This window comes from Engystomops pustulosus, chromosome 7 (assembly GCF_040894005.1).
Source record: "Engystomops pustulosus chromosome 7, aEngPut4.maternal, whole genome shotgun sequence".
Lineage (NCBI taxonomy): Eukaryota > Metazoa > Chordata > Amphibia > Anura > Leptodactylidae > Engystomops > Engystomops pustulosus.
Window position 1 is genome coordinate 171,467,186 of NC_092417.1, and position 11,966 is coordinate 171,479,151.

At 44.4% G+C, this 11,966-nt stretch overlaps 1 protein-coding gene across 2 annotated transcripts; it reads right to left on the minus strand.

Moving 5' to 3' along the window:
- Positions 1 to 422: 422 nt before the first annotated feature.
- On the minus strand, positions 423 to 10,042 carry LOC140071331 (L-lactate dehydrogenase A chain). 2 transcript variants are annotated; one of them, XM_072118962.1, is made up of 8 exons: positions 9,891 to 10,042; positions 5,283 to 5,417; positions 5,078 to 5,195; positions 3,834 to 4,007; positions 3,551 to 3,724; positions 2,859 to 2,976; positions 2,313 to 2,436; positions 423 to 1,248 (listed from the first exon to the last, which is right to left on the minus strand). In XM_072118962.1, exons 2-8 carry the CDS (start codon positions 5,406 to 5,408, stop codon positions 1,084 to 1,086), a joined length of 999 nt encoding a protein of 332 aa, XP_071975063.1. In that variant the 5' UTR covers positions 5,409 to 5,417; positions 9,891 to 10,042; the 3' UTR covers positions 423 to 1,083. The 2 variants fall into 2 exon arrangements, with proteins under 2 accessions (XP_071975063.1, XP_071975064.1); XM_072118963.1 differs by having other exon boundaries at positions 5,283 to 5,414; positions 9,891 to 10,036.
- Positions 10,043 to 11,966: the final 1,924 nt, after the last annotated feature.

The window sequence follows — 11,966 nt, forward strand, 5'->3', positions numbered from 1 at the left end:
ATGCGGGGACGTGAGGATTAGCCCTTAAAAGGGCTATCCTCACGTCCCATTGATTCACCTACCACCCGATCTACCTTTATAGGTAGATTTGTGGTGGTAGGTGCCCTTTAAATGGGGATTTTGGGGGCTGTAATTACCGTATTTCTAACCTATTCCAAGGCTCCATTCACATACATTTTCGGACAGATAGCCCTCCCCATAGAAGCCTATTGTGCTCCCTATGGAGAGGGAAGGGGGTGAGCAGCGCTCCCTATGGAGAGGGAAGGGGGTGAGCAGCGCCCCACCTCTCTAGCCAAACATATCCTACACGTGGGCTCTGTCTTGGATGGGTGTAGCATACGTTGTGTGTATGGAGCTCAGTACTGTAATAAGATGTGTCTGCTTTCTAAATGGTCCTAATAAAGACACAAAAACTTAAAGTATATATATATATATTTTTATTAGTGCCATATTCATGTTGCCATTTCTCAGAGTTTCAGCTGTAATAACAGGAAGCGTTCCCTGCCCGGAGGTAAGGACAACACACGAGACACCGATATATAATATAATCTCCTATAGATTCTCTTTGGTGGTGGGAACACCAATCAGTGACGAAGTCTCCGCCCTGTAAACTATTGTTACCCTTTTCTGGACCAATCGAAAATTGGTCTCTGTTTTTAGACCATGACAGGCAATGGCTAACTGACAATCCTACCAGATGAACGACAGTTGGATTCTAAGATTCAAAAGTATCAAAACAGGAAACGGAAGCAAACCGCCTGCTTTATTAATCAGATTTTTAGAAGTACCGCCCCTTTAAGAGCGGCACAGCTGCCTTCATTCCATGGATTATTTGTTCTCTCGGGGTAATGGAAACGTAAGTGTGAGCTTCAGACAATGTACTTTAATCCCAGAGACTTAATTTAACCCTTGAGTGCCATGTAATACCGTAAATACAGTATGGTGCTCTGGCGGCCTGTACACAACGGTGATGGCAATTTCACGAATACAGATGATTACATCACACGGGCATTGACCTACTTAAAAAGTGCAACGTAAAAACACAATATGACGACGACAGACACGTGAACAGAAGAGAGCGACTTAAAACTGCAGCTCCTTCTGGATACACCATAGAGTGTCAGCGCTCTTCCTCAGGCGCTCCTCCTCATCAGCCTTAAGGGTCATGTTCACCACATCTGTGATACCCTGGTTACCCAGAATGGATGGGACACTGAGGAAGACGTCTTCCTTCACACCGTGCATTCCCTGGAAGAGAGATTGTTACACTAATTATACAGTATTATAGTAGTTATATTCTTGTACATAGGGGGCAGTATTATAGTAGTTATATTCTTGTACATAGGGGAGGTATTATAGTAGTTATATTCCTGTACACAGGGGGCAGTATTATAGTAGTTATATTCCTGTACATAGGGGCAGTATTATAGTAGTTATATTCTTGTACATAGGGGTAGTATTATAGTAGTTATATTCTTGTACATAGGGTGCAGTATTATAGTAATATTCTTGTACATAGGGGGCAGTATTATAGTAGTTATATTCTTGTACATAGGGGGCAGTATTATAGTAGTTATATTCTTGTACATAGGGGGCAGTATTATAGTAGTTATATTCTTGTACATAGGGGTAGTATTATAGTAGTTATATTCTTGTACATAGGGTGCAGTATTATAGTAATATTCTTGTACATAGGGGGCAGTATTATAGTAGTTATATTCTTGTACATAGGGGGCAGTATTATAGTAGTTATATTCTTGTACATAGGGGGGCAGTATTATAGTAGTGATATCCCTGTACATAGGGGGCAGTATTATAGTAGTTATAGTCTTGTACATAGGGGGCAGTGTTATAGTAGTTATATTCCTGTACATAGGGGGCAGTATTATAGTAGTTATATTCCTGTACATAAGGGCAGTATTATAGTAGTTATATTCTTGTACATAGGGGGCAGTATTATAGTAGTTATATTCTTGTACATAGGGGGCAGTATTATAGTGGTTATATTCTTGTACATAGGGGCAGTATTATAGTAGTTATATTCTTGTACATAGGGGGCAGTGTTATAGTAGTTATATTCCTGTACATAGGGGGCAGTATTATAGTAGTTATATTCCTGTACATAAGGGCAGTATTATAGTAGTTATATTCTTGTACATAGGGGGCAGTATTATAGTAGTTATATTCTTGTACATAGGGGGCAGTATTATAGTGGTTATATTCTTGTACATAGGGGGCAGTATTATAGTAGTTATATTCTTGTACATAGGGGGGCAGTATTATAGTAGTTATATTCTTGTACATTCTCGTACCTTCACCATTGTGGAAATGGGATGAACACGTCGGAGGTTCTTTAGAATAGTCTCAGCGAGATCTGCGACGGAGAGGCCGATGGCCCAGGATGTGTAGCCCTTCAGCTTGATGACTTCATAAGCACTACAAGAAATGGCAGTGACATTCGGTAAGTTAATATGTATAAATTGTAAAAGTAAATGTACATCATCTTGTGGGGGATATCAATTATGGGGGGGGGGGGGGCTTCATTCAAGCTGCTGTTAACAGATAATGTGCAGTTCCCAAATAACATAACATTATATGTCACACCACCTCATGTGATACCGTATATAACTGTTATACCTACAGTTGGTGCTTCTATTACTAATCAGAACAATTTTGGGACGGTAGAGTGTCAGAACTTTCCGCTGCTCTCCAGATATGGTGAGACTACAACTCCCAGCATGTACCGTGTTGTAGTTTCAGCATAGCTGGAAAGATACCAGCTACACATGACTGCTGTATGTGAGATAGATATATATTATGCTATAGCTCAATGGTTCACACCCGTACAGATTCTGTACCTGTCCACCACTTGTTTGTGCACCTCCTTCCAGTTCTCCTTGTCGTTGTCTGCTCCCATATCAGGATTCAGGTTCTTCAGACAGACACCGGCGACGTTGACTCCACTCCAGACGGGCACTGGAAGAAGAAGGATATTAGGGATCGGGGACAGAAGTACAGTATTTTTTGAACTATAAGGCGCACCATCAATAAATGCCTGCTAAAACATCTAGGTTCATATATAAGGTGCACCGGATTATAAGGCACACCCGATTGTAAGGATGAATGACCAGCAGGTGGCAGACCTGTGCACAGCTCAAGGCAGCTGTTGTCTGTAAGTACGGTTCATATATGAGGCGCACTGGACTAATGCGCACCTTTGATTTTTGGGAAAAATCAAAGGATTTTTTGTGCGCCTTATAGTCCGAAAAATACGGTATTTTATGATTCATTTACACCAAATGTTTCAATATGGAAGTAGAAGGCTAATAAATAAATGGCATGTTCCCTGTACATAGCAGAGCTGACTGCGCGCAGCTCCACCATCTGCCATCTATCCCAGTAGTAATATTCCCTATGACCTTTCCGGGCCTTTCAGGGTGAAGGCCGCAGCGTCCGACCTACTTGTGTTACTGTCGTGACCTTTCCAAGGAGATAAATTTAGACGGTGTCTAAGGTTACTTGAGGTTTGGTCTTTAAGGAGCGCACTCACCGCTGGAGTCTCCGTGTTCACCGATGACCCAGCCGTGGCAGCTCAGGGGGTGAATACCCAACTTTTCTCCCATGAGGTAGCGGAAACGGGCAGAGTCCAGGTTACAGCCGCTGCCGATGACCCGATGCTTGGGGAAGCCGCTGATCTTCCAGGCCACGTAGGTCAAGACGTCGACTGTGGAGGAAGAAAATTAAGTCAGAAATATTAAAATAAAAAAAATAAATAAATAAAAAAAAAAGAGAGACCCCCATAGTAAGGGACCACCTGGGTGCACTGGACTAACCTGGATTGGAAACAATCAGCAGGATGCAGTTAGGACTGTACTTTACAATATTGGGAATGATAAATTTGAAGATGTTGACGTTGCGCTGCACCAGGTTCAGGCGGCTCTCTCCTTCCTGCTGACGGGCTCCGGCTGTCACCACCACCAGCTTAGAATTGGCGGTGACGCTGTAATCTGCAACAACAGTAATCAGTTATAGTTCCGGCAGCCTAGGGGGGTCTGATCCTATAACACAAAGGGGTTTCCAGAGCCTCCCGTATAAAAGAAGCGGACTTTAAACTTGCAGACCAAACACTTGAATGACACAGTGGTTTGGGGTTTCAAGTACAATGCCCGATGGATGGTTCTAGACTTAAAGGGGTCTTTCCATCTAGATTATTTATGACATATCATCTATCTAGGGAACAGAGGCAATGCTGACCCTTTTCCTGCAGTCAGGCTGAATATGGCCACTCTCCGTTCAACTCGATTGGACCGTAGGCCCCCCAATGATCACGGGGTCCTGTTTTACCCCATTACACTAGTAGCCCCCTCAGGTAGGGGACAAAATGTTCTAGAATTCCCTGTATGTGAAATCCCACCCGTTTACCTTTATAAATATCTAAGTCATATGAGTCAAATGAGCAGAGAAGAGTCATATTTAACCAGAGAGGAATCAAGTTTAGAAGCTGCTGAGGCATGGTCAATTCAGACAACCATATCTTCTGTACTATAGCACCGAGAAACATTCTGCGGGTGTCATATTAAATATAAAATTCTTATATTTAAGATGGTGAACTTGTTTTTCTGTGATCTACTGAGCTGCAGATACAGACAGTTACAAAACATTTAACTTTCTGTATCTCCCGTTCTGTAGATCACAGAAGATAAAATTCTTGTCTTTAATATGACACCACATAGCAATATTCTCGGTGCTATAGAGCAGAAGATATGGGTGTCAGAAGTGACTATCCCCCTGCAGTCTAAACTTGACTCATCTCTGGTAAAATATGACTTTTCTCTGCTTAGGGTCACATAACTTTGGAGATTTTGTATAGGCGAGATTTCACATAAAAGAGCAAATTTTAGAAAGGAAATTTCATCCCTTACCAGAGGGGGTTGGGCATTTAATGTGGTAAAAGCTGCTGACAGGTTCCCTTAAATGATAGAGTAGCAAGATAAGCATAGGAATGGTTGGTCACTTGAGTAGTCATAGTGTTTTCCAATGGGGACAGGTCTATATGTATACCTGATGGCGGACTTACCTTTCCCAGACACAATCTTAGGGGTCTTCAGGAAGAGGCTGCCATGTTGCAGATCCATCATTTCACCCTTCAGTTTGTCTTCAATCACATCAACCAGCGCGAGCTCATCAGCCAGATCCTGCAGAGAGAACATGGAAGGGTATGAAGAAGATCAGAGATATTACAGGACCCCCTCCCCCCGGGGTATGAGAAGACCTGGCCTCACCTTCTGCAGGACGCTGATGGCACAGGCCATGCCAACGGCGCCAACCCCGACAATGGTGATCTTGTTTTGGGAGGCGGCCGGCTCGCACACCACATTGTGGATCAGCTTTTCCTTGGTACTTGCCATCTTGTTCTGCTGGAGGAAGCAATAGTCAGACTTAGAACCTGGCGGGATAAAGGGCAGTGCCACGTGTTATACATTAACCCACGAGAGTCCATAAACATCCAGCCGATGACGCAACATGACCGCACATCTAGTGACGTTACCCCAGCAGCTCCGCTCCGATAAGGACGTCTAGACGTTACCGTACTAAATGGGGGGGGGAGAGGATTCTCAGAACAACATCTCCTCCTAAAACGGCCAAACAATCTCGTCTCTGGGAAAGCTGGGTGGCAATCAACTCAGATAACATTACTACTTGTAAACCCAACGTCTGCAGAAGCAAAATTTGCAGTAATTTATAACCAGGAAGTATTACCAATCAGGGTCCCAGAAAAGCTGGGTTATAGTCCAATTACACAGACAGTTTGTGACCACTGCCGACCCCAAATTAATGTAAAAGGGGTCAGAAGAGGTAGAGATAAACTATGAATACATAGCAGTGATGGATTTTTTATAACTCTGTAACCTTGTGATACAGAAATGTCTGCCAAGAGACAAACTCAGCTCTGCTGCATATTCACAGGCCTCGGCTTCCCAGCAACTAACACCATTATAACGACTCCTTGTGACGGTGCTGGATGTGACCCAAGTGACGGAAGGAAGTGAAAGGCAACTACTAAAGACTTATTACACTGGCGCAGGCGCCGTACAAGTCTCTACACGCCGCAACACTGAAGTCACTGCCAACGCGTCGCTATTATGTGACTTTATTAGGTCTTAGAAGAACAAGGAGTCGATTAGGGTCTCGGCCCTAATCAAAAGTCAGGAACCACCACTCATACACCTGTAATAGCTGGACACCCATGTCCTGGCACCTTTCTATAATAGACAGCAGAAACCGAGCAAGCTAGCCTTCACACCTATGACCCACGGTCACCTATGACCCCATCACTGTTTGTTCTTAGACACAAATTGGCAGATACCAACTACAGACCAGCAGCACCCAAAAAGTCCTGCGCTATGGAGCTGCTCTGACCCAGTGTTTGTCATCAGCACTCAGATCCTAACGTGAAATGAAAGGTCAACTGCTCCCAATACATCCAACCCTTAAAAGGTCACCAGGTAATCAATACTATTCCCCACTATAGGGCTATAGCCACATCTACAGCTACATGGGTGATGCAGGTCTTCTTATATAACTACTGTAGTATAGGGTTCCCTTGAGCGTTGGTTTAGATTGGCTGTATTGGCGACACTATAAAGTCCCCTAATGACTTTGACAGAATCTACTACAGAATAGATAGATACATGGTTGCTAGATGGATATATGGGCGCAAAAGGGATACATAGATGGATATATGGGCGCAAAAGGGATACATAGATGGATATATGGGCGCAAAAGGGATACATAGATGGATATATGGGCGCAAGAGGGATGCATAGATGGATATATGGGCGCAAGAGGGATACATAGATGGATATATGGGCGCAAGAGGGATACATAGATGGATATATGGGCGCAAGAGGGATACATAGATGGATATATGGGCGCAAGAGGGATACATAGATGGATATATGGGCGCAAGAGGGATACATAGATGGATATATGGGCGCAAGAGGGATACATAGATGGATATATGGGCGCAAGAGGGATACATAGATGGATATATGGGCGCAAGAGGGATACATAGATGGATATATGGGCGCAAGAGGGATACATAGATGGATATATGGGCGCAAGAGGGATACATAGATGGATATATGGGCGCAAGAGGGATACATAGATGGATATATGGGCGCAAGAGGGATGCATAGATGGATATATGGGCGCAAGAGGGATACATAGATGGATATATGGGCGCAAGAGGGATACATAGATGGATATATGGGCGCAAGAGGGATACATAGATGGATATATGGGCGCAAGAGGGATACATAGATGGATATATGGGCGCAAGAGGGATGCATAGATGTATATGTGGGCACGAGAGGGATGCATAGATGTATATGTGGGCACGAGATGGATACGTAGATGTATATATAGGCGCAAGAGGGATACATAGATGGATATGTGGGCGCGAGAGGGATACATAGATGGATATATGGGCGCAAGAGGGATACATAGATGGATATATGGGCGCAAGAGGGATACATAGATGGATATATGGGCGCAAGAGGGATACATAGATGGATATATGGGCGCAAGAGGGATACATAGATGGATATATGGGCGCAAGAGGGATACATAGATGGATATGTGGGCACGAGAGGGATGCATAGATGTATATGTGGGCACGAGATGGATACGTAGATGTATATATAGGCGCAAGAGGGATACATAGATGGATATGTGGGCGCGAGAGGGATACATAGATGGATATATGGGCGCAAGAGGGATACATAGATGGATATATGGGCGCAAGAGGGATACATAGATGGATATATGGGCGCAAGAGGGATACATAGATGGATATATGGGCGCAAGAGGGATACATAGATGGATATATGGGCGCAAGAGGGATACATAGATGGATATATGGGCGCAAGAGGGATACATAGATGGATATATGGGCGCAAGAGGGATACATAGATGGATATATGGGCGCAAGAGGGATACATAGATGGATATATGGGCGCAAGAGGGATACATAGATGGATATATGGGCGCAAGAGGGATACATAGATGGATATATGGGCGCAAGAGGGATACATAGATGGATATATGGGCGCAAGAGGGATACATAGATGGATATATGGGCGCAAGAGGGATACATAGATGGATATATGGGCGCAAGAGGGATACATAGATGGATATATGGGCGCAAGAGGGATACATAGATGGATATATGGGCGCAAGAGGGATACATAGATGGATATATGGGCGCAAGAGGGATACATAGATGGATATATGGGCGCAAGAGGGATACATAGATGGATATATGGGCGCAAGAGGGATGCATAGATGTATATGTGGGCACGAGAGGGATGCATAGATGTATATGTGGGCACGAGATGGATACGTAGATGTATATATAGGCGCAAGAGGGATACATAGATGCGAGATGGATACACGGATGTATATATAGGCACGAAAGGGTTACAGATGCTAGATGGATACATAGATGGATACATAGATAGATACATAGACGCGAGAAGGATACATAATTGTTCTCTACAATTATGTACATATGAACCTTATCGCCTACGATGTAACGAAGTGATGTTACTAGGTAGAAAGGATAGTTGTGTGTCCTCCTATAGGTGGAGATATGACACATGACGTCACGTATACATCAGCAGGAGATGTCGGCTTTCAAGGACACAGTGATGTGCAGATATCACACCCCCTCCCCTCCCCCCATTACATGGTCCACAAGCTGCATACAAATGCATCAACCTACACCATTAGTGGATACTGGACTATAGGAGGGCCCTGCAATCACAATACTGTACATATCATTGGGTACTGCCAAAGCATCGACCAATGACCTCGGTGGCTGGGTGACGTGACCTCCAGGATGTGTGATGTGACCTCTGGGACCGTGCAGGTTATAATGACATCGTGCAGGTCCCTTCGAGGATACCAATGGCAGTGCAGGGTTATAATCAGATCAGAAGGGCTTAGGCCCTGGGCACAGTCTGCAGCTGTTACTTATGATGTATAGGGAGCAGGATAGAAGTGGGTGTGATGGGCCAGGGTCATGCATGCTGATACTTGTGGTTCTACAACCCTAATAAAAAAGGAAAGGGGGATCCAGAATATTTTGTAACATTCAATGGATTTATATTTTGTCTAAAGAGCAGCCGCACCCTTCACGTCTTCACTTCCCCACCAGGGCTGACTCACTGCAAGGAAGCAGAGGGGGGCGCCGCGCCAACCCTGCGACCGTCACTTGTTACTCTGTATCACAGATACAATCCAGGCTATAAATACTGCGGCCTGGACCCAAGAGGATAATATGGGGAGGAGAGAGCAGGAAATAAGAGGAATGGGAACAACTAATATCCTGATGATGATCTGACCAAAGCTACAATATAAAGATTATAATTATACACATCCACCAATAACTGCAATGTACAATGTATCCATAGACTTGTATGTACATCCACCAGTGCAATGTGTACACTGGACTCTCATCCAGAGCAATGCATTCTCTTATTTTTAAAAATGGATTGATAATTTTATGTGCAAAAAGTATCCAATATCTATCCTCCACATATTTGTAACAATGACAGAAATTATTTAGCTAAAACTAGTTCCATTTCTTCATGTATCAGCAGCTACAAAGTAACAAATAGAGGGGTGTCATGGCAGGGGGCACGAGGGGTGTCATGGCAGGGGGCAGCAAATAGCAGGGTGTCTTGTCTGGGTGCAATAGATAACAGGGTGTCATGTCAGGGTGCAGCAAATAGCAGGGTGTCTTGTCTGGGTGCAATAGCTAACAGGGTGTCATGTCAGGTTGCAGCAATTAGCAGGCTGTCATGTCGGGGTGCAGCTGTTGTCACCTGTAGTGAGTCCTGTGTCTTCTCCTCGGCTGCTGCTGTCCTCCGCTCTGCACAGGCGCCCCGGCGGAGGGATACACATATATACCCGGGGCTGCGCTACACGTCAGCGGTGATGCGGCCTCATTTGCATAGCGGCTCGGCGGACGTGCCCGGCCTCAGGTTCTGCGGCTGGCGGAAGGATCTGAGGAGGAGATGATGCAGTGATGAGGCTGGATGAGGAGATGGAGGAAGATGAAGGGCGGGAGGATGATGAGACTTGTAGTACTGACTGAGAGACACAGACACCCTATAACTATATCACTGGTATATACTCAGGGGGTGTATCCAATAACCCACCACAGATACCCCATAACTATATACCCACCACATATACCCCATAACTAAATACCCTCCACAGATACCCCATATCTATATACCCACCACAGATACCCCATAACTATATACCCACCACAGATACCCCATAGCTATATACCCTCCACAGATACCCTATAACTATATACCCACCACAGATACCCCACAGCTATATACCCACCACATACACCCCATAACTATATACCCACCACAGATACCCCATAACTATATACCCTCCACAGATACCCCATAACTATATACCCTCCACAGATACCCCATAACTATATACCCACCACAGATACCCCATAGCTATATACCCACCACAGATACCCCATAACTATATACCCACCACATATACCCCATAACTATATACCCACCACATACACCCCATAACTATATACCCACCACAGATACCCTATAACTATATACCCACCACAGATACCCCATAGCTATATACCCCATAGCTATATACCGACCACAGATACCCCATAACTATATACCCTCCACAGATACCCCATAGCTATATACCCACCACAGATACCCCATAACTATATACCCACCACAGAAACCCCATAACTATATACCCACCACAGATCCCCCATAGCTATATACCCTCCACAGATACCCCATATCTATATACCCACCACAGACACCCCATAGCTATATACCCACCACAGATCCCCCATAGCTATATACCCTCCACAGATACCCCATATCTATATACCACCACAGATACCCCATAACTATATACCCCATAGCTATATACCCACCACAGACACCCCATATCTATATACCACCACAGATACCCCATAACTATATACCCCATAGCTATATACCCACCACAGATACCCCATAACTATATACCCACCACAGACACCCCATATCTATATACCACCACAGATACCCCATAACTATATACCCCATATCTATATACCCACCACAGATACCCCATATCTATATACCCACCACAGATCCCCCATAGCTATATACCCACCACAGATACCCCATAACTATATACCCACCACAGATCCCCCATAACTGTATACCCTCCACAGATACCCCATATCTATATACCCCCCACAGATACCCCATAGCTATATACCCACCACAGATACCCCATAACTATATACCCACCACATATACCCCATAACTATATACCCACCACAGATCCCCCATAGCTATATACCCACCACATATACCCCATAACTATATACCCACCACAGATCCCCCATAGCTATATACCCACCACATATACCCCATAACTATATACCCACCACAGATACCCCATAACTATATACCCAGCACATATACCCCATAGCTATATACCCAGCACATATACCCCATAACTATATACCCTCCACAGATACCCCATATCTATATACCCCCCACAGATACCCCATAGCTATATACCCACCACAGATCCCCCATAACTATATACCCACCACATATACCCCATAACTATATACCCACCACAGATCCCCCATAGCTATATACCCACCACATATACCCCATAACTATATACCCACCACAGATACCCCATAGCTATATACCCACCACATATACCCCATAACTATATACCCACCACAGATACCCCATAACTATATACCCACCACAGATACCCCATATCTATATACCCCCCACAGATACCCCATAACTATATACCCACCACAGACACCCCATAGCTATATACCCACCACAGATACCCCATAACTATATACCCACCAC

Bases quoted from the DNA above. Each gene is read 5' to 3' on its own strand.
- LOC140071331 (XM_072118962.1), bottom strand. From the start codon at position 5,408: ATGGCAAGTACCAAGGAAAAGCTGATCCACAATGTGGTGTGCGAGCCG. The intron at 3,725-3,833 runs GTTAGTCCAGTG...CTTCCTCCACAG, and splicing joins GCTGATTGTTTCCAATCCAG to TCGACGTCTTGACCTACGTG. The intron at 2,977-3,550 runs GTGAGTGCGCTC...TTCTTCTTCCAG, and splicing joins TGAACACGGAGACTCCAGCG to TGCCCGTCTGGAGTGGAGTC.